This window comes from Ostrea edulis, chromosome 6 (assembly GCF_947568905.1).
Source record: "Ostrea edulis chromosome 6, xbOstEdul1.1, whole genome shotgun sequence".
Lineage (NCBI taxonomy): Eukaryota > Metazoa > Mollusca > Bivalvia > Ostreida > Ostreidae > Ostrea > Ostrea edulis.
Window position 1 is genome coordinate 95,001 of NC_079169.1, and position 19,775 is coordinate 114,775.

At 36.0% G+C, this 19,775-nt stretch overlaps 2 protein-coding genes across 2 annotated transcripts; both read left to right on the top strand.

Moving 5' to 3' along the window:
* The first annotated feature begins 4,591 nt into the window (after window positions 1–4,591).
* Window positions 4,592–5,323, top strand: LOC130047012 (uncharacterized). Its single transcript, XM_056141128.1, has one exon. It carries the CDS (start codon window positions 4,592–4,594, stop codon window positions 5,321–5,323), a length of 732 nt encoding a protein of 243 aa, XP_055997103.1.
* A 9,420-nt stretch (window positions 5,324–14,743) lies between these two features.
* LOC130047045 (uncharacterized) lies at window positions 14,744–19,356 on the top strand. Its single transcript, XM_056141166.1, has 2 exons — window positions 14,744–14,862; window positions 17,833–19,356. Exon 2 carries the CDS (start codon window positions 17,836–17,838, stop codon window positions 19,072–19,074), a length of 1,239 nt encoding a protein of 412 aa, XP_055997141.1. The 5' UTR covers window positions 14,744–14,862; window positions 17,833–17,835; the 3' UTR covers window positions 19,075–19,356.
* The last annotated feature ends 419 nt before the right edge of the window (window positions 19,357–19,775 follow it).

The following is a 19,775-nucleotide window of genomic DNA, read 5'->3' on the forward strand; positions in this document are numbered from 1 at the left end:
CCCTCATGTGAACCCCCCCTCCTGTAGAACTTCCTAATATTCTTCCAGTTGACATTAGTGAACCAGTACCTCAATATCACAACACAGGTTTGACTAATTTCCATGGCATACCTACAGTGAACATTCCGCAAAACCCTTCTCCAGTATACATGTATATCCCGACAGCGAGCAGATGCAAGGTGAAGATAACGAACAGTGATCAATCTCATAACTCCTACAAGCAATACAAAATAGATAGTTGGGCAAACACGGACCCCTGGACACACCAGAGGTGGGATCAGGTGCCTAGGAGGAGTAAGCATCCCCTGTTGACCGGTCACACCCGCCGTGAGCCCCATATCCTGATCAGGTAAACGGAGTTATCCGCAGTCAAATCAGTGTGCCAAGAACGGCTTAACAATCGGTATGAAACACGTCAGACAGCATTTGACCCAATGCGACGTTGTATTGACGAACTAGATCGTTATAACGACCATAGAATTTGCGAAATGCTGACTTCAATCGAGACTGTTGAAATCCCTGTACCATCAATTTGTTTGTCAGTAGCTTAACTCGATTTAAAAACTGACAATACAAAGAACAAGCTCTTGCATATCGAATCAGTTGAGATATATAAACACCATATGCAGGTGATAATGGAATATTGCTACATAAATGTGGGAAGTTGACGATGGAGAAGCTGAAATCATCCCATTTGTCATACAGTTGAGTTGTCAGTTTGCCGTTAATGTCTACTTTCAATAAAATATCTAAGTATGAAGCAGAAGTGGACGACTCTGTGGTGTCCTTTATTTCGAGCTCATACAAGTTTGCACGTACTAATATTCCAACAGAGAATCCCTGTGTTGCTCCTATGATAGATTTTTCAAAATTCATGCTCAGAAAAGATCACCTCACAAGATTTTCAAAGTTTGATGACAAAGCAGAAACCTTTGCAGCGTGGTCTGTTTCATTTCGTAGTATAAGAAGTGAACCCTCGCTCACCCCTTTTGAAGAAATGGACTTAATTGTGAAATGGTTAGGACCGGAATCATCAAAATTTGCACAGACTCTGCGTTCAGCCACTCCTCATGATCCACGCCTTGGTCTTAGAGGAATATGGGATCGTCTTCATGATAGATATGGTAGACCAGTGATGATAGAGCAGGCTTTGAAGAGGAAACTCAACTCTTTCCCTGCCCTTACAAACAAGGATAACGTGAAATTATATGATCTTGTGGACGTACTTATCGAAGTGGCATCTGCAATGACAAATCCTGAATTAACACTAGTCCTGAGTTATTTTGATTCATCAACTGGTGTTCTCCCAATTGTGACAAAAATGCCACCCTCTCTTCAGGAAAAGTGGTCGACCCAAGCTTCAAATTATAAGAAACGTCGCTGTGTTCCATTCCCGCCATTTTCATTTTTCGTAAATTATGTACGAGAAATGTGTGAAATGCGTAACGATCCTGGACTAACGTCACTCACTTTAGTTCAGCATGGAGCCAAATTCAAGTCAAAAAATACATCTAATGATGTAACATCTCGGAAGATAGAAATGTCAACCTCAAGTTCCGTCCGCTGTCCTATCCACAATGCTGGTCATTTTCTCAATGAATGTCGTGGATTCAGAAAGTGATCTCTTCAAGATCGTCAGAAGTTTTTGAGAGACAAACGTATTTGTTTCCGATGTTGTGCCTCGGACAATCATATTTCAAAGAACTGTACTGCGGATGTGAAATGTGAAATTTGTGGTAACTCTCGCCATGCTACAGCTTTACATGTAAATCGTAGCAATAATTCTGTTCCGTTCGTTCACCCTCAGACTCCTGATCACACTACAGAGGGTCATGGCGGTGAGACAACATATATGAGAGCAGAGAAAGTTGGAAGTCTGTGCACTAAACTGTGTCGTGATGTCATTGGAGGTCGTTCTTGTGGCAAAATTGTTCTTGTGGATGTGTTTACTACTACAAATCCAAAATCAGCAACTCGTGTGTATGCTGTAACCGATGATCAGAGCAACCGTACTCTAATCTCTACTGACCTGATGAATCAGTTAGGAGTCGAAGTTGCAACTAAGACTTATAACCTGTCCACTTGTTCAGGAAATTCGACATTTGAAGGAAAGTGTGTTGATGGATTGTGTGTTAAGTAAATTGATGGCTCAGCTGAGTTCAATTTACCTGAAGTTATAGAAAGTGACTCTATTCCGAGTGACTTATGTGAAATTCCTGCACCAGAAGTGGTCATTCACCATGCACATCTCAACAAGATTTCTTCGAAATTACCGGAATTAGATCCGAATGTGAAAGTTGGACTATTGATTGGTCACGACTTACTCGACGTTCATCATGTCAAAGATCAAATCATCGGAAGTAAAGGTCAGCCCTTTGCTCAACATCTTCCATTAGGCTGGGTCATTATTGGTGAAGTTTGTATTGGCAAAACTCATCCTCCAAAGGAAGTGAATGTGCGCAAAACAAACATACTCAACGATGGCCGCCATACAACATTTCCTTTGTGTCCAGACAACATCAATGTCAAAGAAATTCATATGCCAGAAGTGGTGTTAATCAAATGTGGATTCTAAAAAATTCTAAAGAACATTTAGTAAACTTGAAATCACAGAATTTTTCCCAAATCAATAGCATTAAAACCTATGACTTTTCAACACTATACACGATCATTCCTCACGATAAATTAAAGACTAGACTTTTTGACATCATAGACAGTTGCTTCTTCAACAAAAACGGAAAACGGAAATATTCATATCTAGTGATCAGTCATTCAAAAACTTACTTTGTTAAACACCACTCTGATTCCACGCACAAATACTCTGAAGTTGAAATAAAAAATATGCTAGAGTTCCTCATTGACAATATCTTCGTGGTCTTTGGTGATCAGGTCTTCCAACAGTCTGTTGGAATTCCCATGGGCACGAATTGTGCTCCTTTGTTAGCTGACCTGTTTTTATATTCATATGAAGCAGAATTTATTCAAAAACTTCTACGTGAGAAGAAAAAATCTCTCGCTGTGACCTTCAATTCGACTTTTAGATATATCGATGACGTTTTGTCTATTAACAATGATAGCTTTCATTCATATGTCGATTTGATATATCCCTGTGAGCTCGAAATAAAGGACACCACAGAGTCGTCCACTTCTGCTTCATACTTAGATATTTTATTGAAAGTAGACATTAACGGCAAACTAACAACTCAACTGTATGACAAATGGGATGATTTCAGCTTCTCCATCGTCAACTTCCCACATTTATGTAGCAATATTCCATTATCACCTGCATATGGTGTTTATATATCTCAACTGATTCGATATGCAAGAGCTTGTTCTTTGTATAGTCAGTTTTTAAATCGAGGTAAGATACTGACAAAAAAGTTGATGGTACAGGGATTTCAACAGTCTCGATTGAAGTCAGCATTTCGCAAATTCTATGGTCGTTATAACGATCTAGTTCGTCAATACAACCTCGCATTGAGTCAAATGCTGTCTGACGTGTTTCATACCGATTGTTAAGCCGTTCTTGGCACACTGATTTTGACTGCGGATAACTCCGTTTACCTGATCAGGATATGGGGCTCACGGCGGGTGTGACCGGTCAACAGGGGATGCTTACTCCTCCTAGGCACCTGATCCCACCTCTGGTGTGTCCAGGGGTCCGTGTTTGCCCAACTATCTATTTTGTATTGCTTGTAGGAGTTATGAGATTGATCACTGTTCGTTATCTTCACCTTGCATAATGATGTGTTTGTTAGGACTCCAAATGACAATAAAGTTGGTTCTTCAGTTGAAGACAGGAAATTCCTTTCACCCATGGATGCAGAGTTCTGTAAGGATAAGACTGGTCACTGGTCTGCACTCTTACCTTTCAAAGACTGTAAACCTCCGATGCCAAACAATTTTCTACAGGCAAAGAAACGTGCTCAGGTTCTCGAATCCAGTTTTCGCAAGGATCCTAGAAAAAAGGAAAAAATTTTCGCTTTCATGTCAAAAGTGCTAAGAAGTGGGGTAACTGAAGTAGCTCCCACTCAAATAGACTGTGAATGTTGGCACCTTCCACTTTTTGGGGTGTACCATCCTAAAAAGCCGAACCAAATAAGGGGTGTTTTTTATTCTTCTGCAGAATGTAACAATATTTCCTTGAACAGTGTGTTAATGTCTGGACCAGATTTAGCAAACAATCTCATTGGAATTATGCGTTTCCGAAAGGATGCAATAGCTATTTGTGGGGACATTGAGCAAATGTTTTATGCATTTCATGTACATGAAGAACATCGCGACTATCTTAGGTTCCTTTGGTATGAAGATAATGACTTTACAAAACCTCTGATTGAATATCGCATGAAAAGTCATGTATTTGGAAATAGTCCGTCCCCAGCTGTAGCTACATATGGCCTCCACAAGGCCTCGTCAGTCGGTGACTCGTACGTTCAAGAGTTTGTCAACAACAATTTCTATGTTGATGATGGACTTATCTCATTTCCAAGTGCATCTGAAGCTGTGAATCTCATGAGGAAAACACAAACAACACTTTAGAGAACATGGACATATTCGTCTAAATAAAATTGCTTCAAACTGTATTGATGTTATGAAGGCTTTTCGTATGGACGACTTGGAAAAGAATTTGAAAAACTTTAACGTTTATGAAACCTTACCTGTTCAGCACAACTTGGGGATGATTTGGGATTTGAACAAAGATATGTTTATGTTTCAAATTGCGGACAATGAAAAGCCACTAACTAAACGAGGACTGCTATCAACAATGAACAGTTTATTTGATCCCTTGGGATTCATTTCACCTGTGACAATCAGTGGTAAAATACTCCAGCGTGAACTTGTACCATCTGGAAGTGATTGGAATGAACCACTATCTAACGACAATATCAACCAATGGAGATCTTGGCTAGATGCTTTACAGTCTATGAACGGTTACCATGTTCCACGTATGATCGTACCTACCTCAGTTTCTACTGCACATCATGTTGATGTTCATGTATTTTCTGATGCCTCCGAGCAGGTAATAGCTGCTGTAGCGTACCTTAGAGTGATCTGTGAATCTGGAGATTCGTCTGTAGGATTCCTCATGGACAAGTCCAAGTTTGCACCCCCCAAAGGTCATACCATTCCCAGATTGGAATTATGTGGAGCAGTGTTAGCCACTGAAGTAGAAGCTATATCAACTTACTTGAGTACCGGTATATCTTTGGACCGTTTTCATTACTACACGGATAGCAAAGTAGTTCTAGGATATATCTCGAACACTACCCGGAGATTCTTCATGTATGTCAGCAACAGGGTGGAAAAGATCCATAGAATCTGATCTCCGTCACAGTGGCCCTATGTCTCTACAGACCGCAATCCAGCAGATGCTGCAACTAGGCACTCTAACGCATTAGACTCATTGGTGAATCGTTGGATATCTGGTCCTGAATGGCTGAAACATGTATATGATGAGACTATGGCAGAAACATTTCCTCTTATTTCTCCAGAATATGATAGTGAAATTCGTCAGGATGCAGTTTCTATGAAAACACAATTTTCTATTGGAGCCTCGTTTTGTGAGATTTGACAAATGGGAAGGCCATTTTAGTTCTGAAACTCTCCATATTAAATCGGCTAAAGAAGAATGGACAGAAAACATACGTAGATCTATTCAAAGACACCGAAATGTTTGTCATCAGCCAAGTTCAGCAGGAAACCTACCGGAAAGAGATCGAAAACCTTAAATGCGAAAAAACCATTCTGAGAAAAGGAAAATTCTAAGACTGGATCCTTTTCTTGATTCAAGTGGAATACTACGTGTTGGAGGAAGGTTGAAGCATAGCTCCAAAATGTTACTTGGTGAGAAAAATCCAGTTCTTGTTCCCGGCAAACACCACATAGCAAAACTCATCGTACTTCATTTTCATGAATTGGTACGCCATCAAGGACGCCACCTGACAGATGGTGCTATTAGAACTGCAGGTTATTGGATTACTAGCTGTAAGCGACTTGTATACTCCTTAATTTCTTCCTGTGTGAAATGTCGTAGGTTATGTGGAGCCTTTGTGTCCCAAAAGATGGCAGATTTACCAGAAGAAAGACTGACATCTTGTCCGCCTTTCACATATGTGGGAGTCGACTGTTTTGGACCGTGGGATATCGTGACAAGACGAACTTGTGGTGGCTCTGCAAATTCCAAAAGGTGGGCTGTTTTGTTTGCGTGTTTATCCTGTCGTGGAGTCCACATAGAAGTTATTGAAGAAATGACTACCTCATCCTTTATTAATGCCTTACGTCGTTTCATCTCAATCAGGAGATATATGAAAGAATTCTTTTCACACAGGGCGACTAACTTTGTTGATGGAACAAGAGAACTTAGGATCAACTCCATTTATGTTGAAGATTCATCTTTGAAAGCATTCCTTCAAAAACAAAAAAATGTGTTGAGGTTCAACACATCCCTCTCATCGCACATGGGAGGTGCTTGGGAACGCCTTATAGGTGTTACCCGTCGAATATTGGACTCTATTTTGTTTGAGGTCAAACATACCAAACTCACGCATGAAGTATTGTGCACCTTTATGGCTGAAGCCACAGCCATCATAAATGCACGTCCATTGGTACCCGTCTCCACAGACCCTGATTCGCCATGTATATTATCGCCAAGCGCTCTACTACCTCAAAAGGTTAACCATTCAGTTGAAGATTTCGAGAATCTTAGTTTACATAACGTGTACACCTCTCAATGGAGATATGTGCAAACCTTGGCCGAGCGATTTTGGTCTCGATGAAGGCGTGAATACCTTCAATCACTACAAGTACGACGCAAATGGAAAACCATGCAAGAAAATATTCGGGTTGGGGATTTAGTTTTGTTAAAAGACAGTGACTCATTGTAATTATTGGCCAACAGGACTTGTCGAACCGGTGTTCCCAGGAAAAGATGGCCTGGTTCGTAAACCTGAAGTTAAAATTATCAAAGATGGTAAGCCACACATATATATGCGCCCAATTACTGAAATTGTGCTTCTTTGTCATTCTGAGTGATTCTACAACGGTGAATAATTCCACAGAAGTGTGAATGCTTTATGGACATTTAAAATCGAAACATTGTAACATTTTTATTATGTTTGAGGGTTTTTTTTCTATGCCAGTTTAGTGATATTTTCATACCAGGCGGGGAGTGTGTTGCTACAACTTATTACACGTACAACCTATTTATAAATGATGTATGAATTATCTATTGTAAACTTTCACTTTCTTTTTGAGTACTTCCTGTTTTAAAGTTTTTACTTCAAACACTCCTTTGCAATTCCAGCAGCATATTCTATCCTTCGCCATCGTTCGATGTAGACCATCGTGTAAGTTTTTAAACATTTCTGAATTAGTTTTGAACATTATAGATTCTTTCATAACTATCATGTTTTCCTTTTGAATTAATATATTTTTTTCATTTTGCTAATATGTGAACCTTGGGAGTAATTTTCTTTCCTATTTTTGTTGTAGCCTTTTACGACTTCATACATACAGAATAAAGTACATATTAGCACACATGTATTTGTGTTGTCATTAGTTTGCTAGCTGTTTGCACCAGACAGCATAGCTCGCTAAAACCAGAAAGATCCTCAAAATTTTAACAGCATTTTTGGACATATTTTCTTTAATGTCTTTTTATGCAGAAGTAATTTGACAAGACATAAAGAACAAAATTTGTAGATAATGACGAGACCTACTCGACGAGGTGAAATAAAGGTCCGAGAGGGGTCAAAGTATTTTCTAAATATCTCAAAAACTAAAGAGAATTTGTTAAGCATTATTTAAGCAAAGTTGTTCGTTTTGACATTTTGCAGTTGCTAATGTCAGCGAAATTTACATTAATTTCGCAATAAGAGATTTTAATGGGAATATTGTACGAAACTTTGATACCTTCTATCTCTTAAACGAAACATATTTTGTAAAGCGTTATACATGTATACTATAAATTGATCAGAATGTGACTCTAAACAATATGCCATCTTTAAATTTTGCCTTAAGTTCCCTTTTAAGGAATTCAGGGGATGGACCACAAAATGATTATCCTTTCTATCTTGAAAATTAAAAACATTTTGTTAAAAGTTACAGAACAAAAGTTGGCCTAGTCAACCATCTCAAGTTTTAAGGACCAGTCCCTCAAATAAGTGACGGAGGGGAATTAAACATCAACATACATTTTCCTATGTTTTGTTTAGAATACAAGTGTTGTTTGGTTTATTTAGCTTAAAGAGGTTCGCACCTGACATTTAGAGTAATGTCAAATTTTTGGAAAGTGTATTTTTTATTTATACATTGAAGAAGAATTAGGAAATTAAAAAGAAAAACTGGGGTCGCAACGCTTGTTATTGAACTATAGTGCTCTAAACATGACCTTTTTGCACTTAAAATTTATTCAATTTTAAAAATTTGATTTTTCTGTTAGTGTCAACACAACTTAGGCAACACAAATCAATCACTACATAAAATAGATACATAATCATGTCCTCTAACACTACAGATTAAAAAAGAAATTAATACTAGTAAAGGAAATAAATAATGACCTTTTTGCACTTGATATACGAAAAACTTCATGATATCAAAATTGAGAGTTTGAAAGGACATATTAGGAGTAATGTCAATTTCTAAAATTTTACATAATTGTCAAGGTCTGGTCTTCCAATTTAAAATGTAACTAAAAACAAGTGAGGGTTGGAGATCAATTTTTTGAATTATTGGCGAAAATACTGAATTTTTATACAAAATTTCGAGTAAATTAATTAAAACTTTTTTTAAGATTCGGTGTTCTGTTTGGAAAAATATATCAACCAAGTTAATAAATTACAACATTTGAACTAGTTCCAAGACTCAACTCCCTGTATCATAAATTATAAAATTGAAGTACACGTATAGGGGTATAAAAATAGACGGTACATTGGATGAAACAGAAACTGTAATATCAAGCAGAATTAGAACTTTTTGATTTGTGAATCCTTCCGCCACAAAATATAGTCCCTGTCAAACCCTTTCAAAATTTGAATTGACACCAAAAAAATTCAACTGGATAGGGTTCAGCAATAGATGTGTAATATATTTGCACCAATGGGATCAGTATTGAACCAGTGAATACTTAGTTGTAGAATCCTGCGCAGTTGTACTCAAAACCTCAGGAGCTAACTTCCTTAATATCAATTCAGTATAGGTAAATAAACTACTATTTAGCAAACAATTTCAATACGATACACTTTCGACACAAATTAGAGCAAAGAAATATGCGCGACTTGTCGAATTCACTAAGTCGGCTTTAATTCAGTCACGATTTATTTCTTCGACAAATTATGTGTTGTGAACAATGCGAATGAAGAATAATCAATTGGTTTTAGTTTGAATTCCTTGAAAAGAGGAGAAAAGGTGTTCGTAACAGACAAACAAGGAGAAACCGGCCATTTTGCACTCCTTTTTAGGTGTCATCTTTATACGAATAGAGTCACAATGAAAAATCTTGTAGAATTTCTATATAAATAATGCACTTATCCTTTATTTCAATGAAACTTAGCCTTCTCTATCCTTATCTAAGCTATGCTTTCTTGTAATAAGCACTGTGACTGAAGACGTCCATATCAAAATCTATACAAAACTATTTATTAAGTCGTGAATAATTCTGTTGCATTTGTTAAAATTACAAAGGTCTGCTTCTATTCTGTCCAATTCTATAGATCGTGAAAATCACGACAATCCTCTAGCAGTTTCTGGATTTATATACCCTTCAAATTTGGATAGGTATAGGTTCTGCTAAATAGGTACACACACAATCCAGGCATCAAAAGAAAGACAAAACACAATCGTGAGCACATGTAACAGAAGAAAGGGATGGTCGGAAAGGGGAAAGATTTGCACCCCAAATTGTAAAAAAAAAACACGAATGATAAAAAAGTCCCACGCGCACACTTTTTGTTCCAGTGACCCATGCGCCGTGACCTTTGGACGCTAGAAAACCGATCCCGGTGCTCATTATGTAAAATATTATAAACATGCTTTTCCTTGATACAAAGTGTGTATTAATAATAATAATAATAATAAAAGTACACTTATATAACGCCTTATCTAAAAATACTCCAAAGTGCTGTACAACATACTAAAATTTACAATTGATAATTAAAAGAAAAACCATAGAACACACAACGAATAATCCTTACACATATAAGCAAGAATGCAACATTATATCATAATGGATAAAAAGTACAAATCAAGACAATTTAAATTATAAAATATGATGCAAGCATACAACGTCCTAAATATATGAAAAACAAACAAATAAAACCACTCAAAGGAATCTAAAATACAAATGTGCCCAAAGTTCATTAAATTCAACAGTACATAGTTATTTAAAGGTTATAGGATTGACAGAAAAGATGAGTTTTTAACAGACATTTAAAACATTCAAGATTTTTGGCGTTTCTGAGCTGGCTAGGCAGATTGTTCCAGAGCGTGGATGCAGCCTTGTCGAATCTGTGTTCACCGTAGGTCTTAGTTCTGACTGATGGTACAGTTAATAGATTTGCGGTTTCTGAACGCAGGGCTCTTGTCGGGTTGTATGGAATAATGAGTTGACACAGGGGTTCATATTTCATACGATTGTTTTCTACGACACCTCCCTCCTTTACAACGGAATTGTCTTTAAAATCTCCGGTCGTCGAAAGGATATGGAGAAAGTGAAGTTGGTCACCTTTCTGTGGAAAGTCCTATTGTTATTGTTCTGTTTATAATTATTTTCCTGCCGTCAAAAACATTTTTGTCTTAAGACTTATCGAAAGACTTTATAGTTCATCATAGAGTACTTCTTGAGAAACGATCACATATCACCCTGTGTGATTGAACTTTGACCCCTTAAAGGAGTTTTTGAATTTTACGTAAAAATCCTTGTTAACAATACTCCTCTTTAACCGTAAATGCGATGAACATCAAACCTTTACTGAACTATAGAGGCCATTTAGTAGAATTGATGGGTACATTAAACAAAAGGATTTAATTACCCTTTATTAGAGTTATTGTCCCTTAGGTTTTACGATTTCTACATACAAAATGTCAAACTCAAGAACGATTGGTCGTAGAGGCATGTGACTAACCGGAATTGGGTCAGTGACCTTTGACCTTGATCCAATTTTCAAGGTCATCAGCAAATACGAGAAAATGGTAGATATTATGTTTTCCTGCAGGAGATACCCTTAAAATACGATTTGCATAAGTATTGACATTTTAATTGGTTTCAATGTACAATGTACCTGATAAAAATTCTGAACTTTGATCTTTCTTTGAATGACAATGGTTCGAGTTAAAAAGCTTGTTACCACTACTATTTCTTAATCGAAAGTCTTAGAGACACAAAAGCTTCGCTGATGAATTCACATTAAAACACTCTTGCAGTGAGAGACTAATCGTAGGGATCCAAGGGCCCTTAAACATAGTTATTGTCCCTGAAAATCTCCAATAACATTATTTAAGTTTACAGCTTATACATTAATATAGATAGAGACATGGAACCACTGACATTAGGTCCCATGACCTTTGACCTTAAAATTAAGGTCAAAGTCATCATTAAAAATTACATTTTATTCATTTTCAAGTGCCACAAATGTTATTTGACCACAAATAGATCTTTATATCCATTTCGACAAATTTACCTCCCCTTTTTGATGCTTTAAAATGTTACAACTTTATTATCTTTGATATTATTTAAGATAATTAGCAAGGGTTTCAGTTTTCGCTCTTTAATCATTGACCTTACATTTTCGGTCAAGGTCATCCAAAATTTTCAATGTATTTTCAGTTTTTGAATGAAATTTTGCGTTTAAAAGTTTATGGAAAATGTCATCTTACTTTATGAAATACTATATATCAGTCTTTAAGATTTTCTTACATCACCTAAGATATTCTTATCTTTTTTTCAAACTGCAGAGTGTGGAAAGCACGATAATTGTTCGCGAACAAGTAGAGTCACTAGTTATTGTTCTTTTTCTTACCGATTTTGTGCACGCGATTTCTTGAAAACGGCGGGATAGATTTTCCTGAAACTTTCAGGAGAGTTGTTGCATAGAATGATCTAGAACACTTTTTATTTTATTTTTGCCAAATTCACTTCCGGTCACGAGTTAAGGCGGAATTTCCCTTTTCAAATTACATTTTGTTCGGGCGTTTTCTCATAAACGGTTAAAGATTGAGTCTTGAAACTTTCAGCTTTGATAGATAATGATATATAGCTCTGTAATAAGGTTTATCATTGTCATCTGTCACTTCCGGTCGTCACCTGAAGTGAACAAAAGAGAAACGTCAAATTTATGCTTCGTACAATCAAATGATATAGAATACAATAGTTGAAATAAATATACAATTATACATTTGCAAAAGTCATGTTAAAATGATGGTAAAGAAACCATAAAGATTTAACCACCTATAATACTAATAATATGCAAGTCTAAAAAGATGTGTTTTTAAATGTTTTTTAAGTGTTCAAATTCTGACAACGACGGAGGGTATCAGGCAGATATTTACAGAGTGTAGCTGCTGCCACATCCAAGCGCCTGTTTCCATATGTGGAGGTTCGACATCTAGGTCTAACTAATGTCAGTGAATTTTCAGATCTTAGGAAACGATTTGGTTGGTAAAGAGTGATCACCTCCTCCAAGTATTTTGGTACCATCTTAAGTATCACCTTATATGAGTAGAGGATAATTTTGTATTGGCTGCGCCTGTCAATAGGAAGCCAATGTAAGGAAATCGGCACTGGAGTTATGTGATCACTTCTCTTGGTACGAGTGATGATTCGTGCTGCCATATTCTGTATCCGCTGCAGTTTTGCCAAGTTGGTTATGTTAATACCGGAAAGAAGGGCATTGGCGCCGAGATGTCACGAGGGCATATACTAAGGTATTGCACGCATCTTCTGTGATGAGCGACCGTATTCGTCTGATGTTACGTAGTTGATGATAGCAAGCACGAGACACATATGAGATTTTCTTTTGCATGCAAAGTGTCTTATCAAACCATACACCTAGGTTCTTCACAAATGGTGCTTCACGTGGCGTCGGTGGCCTAGTGGTTAGGCCGTCAGACTCTCGACCGAAAGGTCGTGGGTTCGAGTCCTGGCCGCGGAAGGGCTGACGCTGTGTCCCTGGGAAAGGAACTTAACATGAATTTCCTCACTCCACCCAAGTGTAAAAGGGGTACCTGGCTATAGACAGTGAAATATATTGTTAGAATGTTAGTGCTCTAGCGCTTGTAATGACAGCTTGCACAGTATGCTTCCTAGGAGGCTGAGAAAGTTCTAGATTGATATAAGGTCTGCCAGGGTAATAATGTACATTGATTATTGTAAAGCGCTTTGAGCAGCATACGCTGGATAAGGCGCTATATAAAACCTATTATTATTATTATTATTATTGATAATAGTGTCGGCAAAGTTCAGATGGTACGATGGTGCTTCACTGATAATAGTGGCGGCAAATTTCAGATGGCACGATGGTGCTCCACTGATAATAGTGTCGTCAAAGTTCAGTTGGTACGATGGTGCTCCACTGATAATAGTGTCGGCAAAGTTCAGATGGTACGAGGGTGCTTCACTGATAATAGTGTCGGCAAAGTTCAGATGGTACGATGGTGCTCCACTGATAACAGTGTCGGCAAAGTTCAGATGGTACGAGGGTGATTCACTGATAATAGTGTCGGCAAAGTTCAGATGGTACGACGGTGATTCACTGATAATAGTGTCGGCAAAGTTCAGATGGTCGACGGTGATTCAGTGACTATGGGTTTCTTTGAAAAAACATAAACTCTGTTTTGTCCTGATTTAATTTTAGCATGTTAGCGGACATCCACATCTTTATTTCGTCCATACAAACCTCATGGCAGCTAGCGGAATTTTGCCAGTCATCTTTAGATTTGAGGACTACATAGACTTGTGTGTGTGTGTGTGTGTGTGTGTGTGTGTGTGTGTGTGTGTGGATACAGTGTATATGATACAAATGCATGTTGAACGACATCGACAAAAGTGCGCAATCATACTCATGTGCGTGTGTATACACGTGAATTTCTTTCTTTCATTTCTTGGTACTGAAATGACCATATCAAAAGTACTGATTAAAGGCTAAGATAATATGATTTTTGCTATAAGATTACAATGACACCACTTCTTTTTTGTGTGGGAGGTTTGGGGAACATACAAACGTTACAATTAGAACTAGTTGCTACCTTGTAAATTGGTGCATTGACGTCATACTCAGCGCGCACTTGGTGGGTAAAAGGAAGTGATCTGTTCTCTACTTTTTTTATAATCACTGTGAGCAAGTGCTTATAATACTTTATTCGTTCTTATGAGTAAATCGATTTTTTACCGCATATTATCAAAGCGTCTGATTTATATATCACTCTGGTAACCAAGCACAAAGCATGGATGACAAGCAAAGGGAAAGAAATATCATATATAGGCCTTTCCGAAAACGTGAGTTATCTTTCCTTGATCCGGAACGTAGTGCGCTTGCGTAATTTCGTTTCAGACTTCCGGGTAGTATATTCAGAAAGCGTCATTAACAACACTACGGACGACAGTGCAAAATGCCACAGAGATATTGCTGTATTTGCAGCAACCACGCGAACAAATATGTTGACGGTAAAAAAATTACAATGCACAGGTTTCCTTCAAACGATAAAGTAAGGAAAGTGTGGATAAAACGCTGCCATATGATTCGAGCAGACTTCAACTTTAAGAATTACGATCAGACGAGGTTGTGTTCGGAACATTTTGTGGGCAAATGTGGACCAACTAAGGAACATCCAATACCAACTTTGTTCCCAACACGGATATTTAAATTATCAGTAAGTATACATTTGCTCAGATGTTTACTTTCCAATATTGGAAAAAGAGATAAACTAGCCTATGATGGCTTATATTGTTGAAACTAGTAATGTCAGAATGCGAGGAAATTTAAACTAGAGGCCTATAGGCTAGGCCTATAGATAATAATTTACCCTGACACATATAGATATATTACATGATATGATATTATATAATGTACTATAATTATATTATATTTAATATATTATTATAATATATTTTACCTGGCTGTTATAGAATATGATAGAATAGTATTTATTACCAAATCAGGGCCCAAATGGGCATAAACATGTAACATATATAACTGTTTATACAAGGAAAGACAATACACAGTGAAGAGTAATTCTTGGAAGAATACACTCATTAGTGGTATTTCAAGTTTTATATGTAAGCATTAATTATAGTACCCAGTTGATACATGTGTGTTATCCCTAATGCAATATATAATATGCCTGATACATCAACAAAAGTTGGTGCTAAAGGATATAAAACAGAAATTCACTTCAGCCTCATGTAGAATAAGCAGATACATAATATATAGATTAAATAGTAAATCGCATGTGTGAAATATATTAAACTGCAATGGACAGCAAGGGTAGTATAATATTCTTAATTGTGTTAATTAGTCCACTTCTGCCCAATGCAGAGTATATATCAGCATGCACATTAGAACAGCTTATTAACATAATAAAGCAATAAACTCGCAGTAAATGAGTCAATATATATATCCATACATGACTATGAAATTGTTTAACTAATGGTGCATATTGTTAATATTGTAGCGATGTACATCTGAACATAATCACAAAAAATATACCTGATATACTAACAAGAGACAGCAAGAGTTGGTACTAAAGGATATATCAAACAGAAATCCACTTCTGCCTCATGTAGAATTAACAGATACATAATGTATAGAGATAAACTATAAAGTTTGTATGTTGAACTGTAGGTGTAAATCACACTAAACTGCAATGAACAGCAAAAGACAGTGCTAAAAGATAGTATATTATTAGTTATATATGTTAATTTATCTGCCCATTAATGCATAATGAGTAACAACAACATGCAGTCCAACAACATAACATACTATGATGGTGGTTTTACTTTAAAAAAGTCAATATCCAAAAATAAGTGACTATATGAAATTCTTTAACTATACATCTGACTTATGAATTCAAATAATTTGCATAACACATCAATTATGAATATATCCTCACAGTTCATCAACCATAGAAATTAGTCATAGACATATTGTTAAAAAGATGACATTTCAGTGATATTGTGGACAAGAGATTAATTCTTGATAGATTATGTCATCCGGACAACATAAATGCATTTCATCTTCTACCTCTTTTAATTTAAAATTGGGACGCAGTCTCTCCTCTCTTGATATTCCATAGTGTCTACCCCTCTCAATCATCATAATGTCTACCTCTCTCAATAATCAGATTGTGTGAAGCAATTCGAAATTTTGTCAAGAACTGTCTTTTCTCAAATTTTCTTAAGATTAATAAGTATAAGGTTGATCTAGCCCAACATTTTGTTTCATTGTGCAGTAAGTGTCCAACTTCCCAGAGGTATTTTATCAATTGTTCCCTTCTTTGATACCACTTTTCATGAAAATATGAATTAAGAATGTGTTTACAGTGATATTTAAAGGATGGTGCAGTTGATTTCAGATAGGATTTTAACTGAGGAAGTATAGTTGTTTGAAATTATCAATGGAACCAAACCATTATGATTTATTTTTGTTGAAGTTGGATATTGAGGCAGAGTCTGCAGCTTTTAATAGAGGAAATGTGTCATCTAGGTTCTCTAACCAGTAATTCAAAATATGCTGAACAATGTTGAAACTCATAGGGTGTCTGCCTAATTCAGAAAGAACAGCAAATTTTGTACTTTTGTTATTCACACCTAATAAAAATCTACAAAGTTTGTAATGTAGTTTCTCACAAAGTGATTTTGAATATAATTCGTCCAAAGCAATTGTATGGAGCGCCAAATTAACATAAACTCAAATAATTGAAGATGTCTTCAATTATTTGAAGATATCATCAATTCAATTATTGCACTCTTTAAAGTAGTTCCACCCTCCTGTGACATCATAGATTTTTCAAAATCAATCATTTTTTTAGATTTATGCTTGATATTACCATAGATTTTGTTGGAGTCTTTTTCAATGGTAATAGTAAAACATCTTGCTAAACATAAAAAATTCAAAAGTCTAAGTTATATATAAATAACCAATAATATGTTTCAAAATAATGAATCCAAGGGCAATAACTCTGTTTTTATTGAATCCTTTATCAAGTTCATTATGTGATAGATTTTGCTTATTTTTTATAGATTTTTGAATAGATTTGTAAAGTACCAGTTTCATGAAACTATTATGAATACTATTATATCATTTTAACCAGTTTTTGTGAAATTTTAATGATGCTGTTGAAAGAAATATTGCAATTTTCTGACATTGATATATGATTTTGTATATGCATGTCTGGCATTTTAAAAAGTGTGATGACATATATATCTTATTTGATAATTTATTAGTTTTCACTCAAATGAATTGAAATAAATACACATTTAAAACTTTTATCAGATGATAATGCGAGTATGGAGTTACCTTAACTGAATTAATGCGTGCATTAAATCAATTATTGCTCTCATCAATTGAATTAATGTGCACTTCAATTCAATTATTGCTCTCATCGATTAAATTAATGAGCGCATCAATTCAGCTGAAGAATTAATGCTATCATCAATTCATGCAAATATATATATATATATGGAAAGTCTTCAGATAAGGGCCAAGGTGACTCAGGTGAGCGATGTGGCCCATGGACTTCTTGTATAAATATTCATATTGACTGTATGTAAGGTTTAGTTTTCACAAATGAATGAAATACATGTAATGAACTTAGAACTTAGTGTTCTTAAATCTTTTGTAGAGAATGGATGCTTCAGAGTCAACATCAGATGCTTCTGATCAGAACAAGGAAGAATCCATGGATACTAGTACTGAGATGGAATCCCTGCAGACGGCTGACACCAGCTTGCATACAACTGGAGCCTCTGAATATGCATCTCTAGATATGCATGACTATTTCGGTAGTGAATTCACCACTGTTACCAGTGATTTTGTTCATGTTAACAAATGTACACAAACTGTTTTCGCAGTGTCTCAAGATCAAAGCGTACAGACCAACAAAATGAGTACAGAATTGAAAAATAATTTCTGCCAGACAGATTCAAACAAGTGTGATTTTTTATGTCAAGCTTCAAAACCCGATATAGTGTTTGAGGATATACAGGAATCAGATGAGAAGATTATGTTTTACACAGGAATTCCAAACAAAGGTACATTTAATTTACTGTTCAATGAGATTGTTGTCCCATATCACAGAACTCAAACAGATACCGTTAAGAACTGTGGGGGGAGACCAAGATGTCTGCGAATAATAGACGAGTTCCTCCTCGTGCTTATGAGACTTCGACTTGGACTTCTCATAGAAGATTTGAGTGACAGATTTCACATCTCCAGATCAACATGTGCAACAATCATTAACACTTGGATTGACTTTTTATCCGTGAATCTTTCTTTTCTCATATCTTGGCCTGACAAAGAAACAAATGATAGAACAATGCCAGTCGATTTTCAAATGAAATACCCAAACTGTCGTGCCATTATTGACTGTACAGATTTTTTTACAGAAACTCCACAATCTCTTTCAAACAAGTCCCTCATGTTTTCACACTACAAATCACACTCGACATGGAAAGCACTTCTAGCAATTAATCCCCGAGGAGTTATTACATTTGTCTCAGATTTGTGGGGTGGCAGCATTAGTGATAAACAATTATTTAAGAAATGTGGAATTTTAGATTATCTAGAGGCTGGAGATCAAATTATGGTTGACAAAGGCTTTTTAATTTCTGATTTAACAACCCCTAAAGGTGTTGAAATTATCATACCACCATTCAAACGCAATGGAAGATTTAGTAGACGAGAAGTGGAGGAAACACGTCGAATTGCAAATTTGAGAATTCACGTAGAAAGAGCCAATGAGCGTGTGAAAAACTTTCGAATTTTACAAGGAACAATGCCTATTACCTTGGCTAAAGTTGCTAGTAAAACTTTCAAAATTTGTGTTGCTCTCTCAAATCTGCAACCTCCTCTGGTTCTCAGATGATTGAAATACATTATTCTGAGATTCATGTACGACTTTTCAAACAATTTTTAGGTAATATTGTGTATCATTTTCAACCAGCAGTACATTATAAGTTTTCTTTGACTACATGAATGAATGTCATTTTGAGAAATATATATGTATGTGGATGTTAGGAAACTACTAGTATACAAATATTTCCAATGAATTGGATTGTGTTCTACTATATCATCATGTATCACAGAAAGGATCAATCCAATACTTGTATATAATTTAAATTGTTCAAATGTGATAAATCTGCTTTTATCAAACAAACATTGTTTTGTTGTATTTATTTCATTTGCAACAACAAGTGGGGATCAAATAATTATGTAAAATAATGAAATTGAAAATATGTTTGTGCTTCTTTTTAATTTGCATTCAGTCAGTCTTTATTAAACAGACATTTTGATCTTCGAACTCGAGATGAGAACAGCTCTGGAATTACTGCATATTTGTAGAATTTCTCCAATTTGATAACTACTTCATTCCAGAATAGATCATGATAATAAATTCTTTCAACTGAGTGGTCAATTAAAGTCCAAACAACAAAATCACACCATTTTCTACCAGATATAGCTAACTGGCCCTGAATTTGGTAGTAATAATTGTGATTTCTTTTTAGAGTTACTTTACCATCCAACAATTCACAGAAGAAATCTTTCTGTGATGCAGCTTCTGATGGT

Bases quoted from the DNA above. Each gene is read 5' to 3' on its own strand.
- LOC130047012 (XM_056141128.1), top strand. From the start codon at position 4,592: ATGAAGGCTTTTCGTATGGACGACTTGGAAAAGAATTTGAAAAACTTT.
- LOC130047045 (XM_056141166.1), top strand. From the start codon at position 17,836: ATGGATGCTTCAGAGTCAACATCAGATGCTTCTGATCAGAACAAGGAA.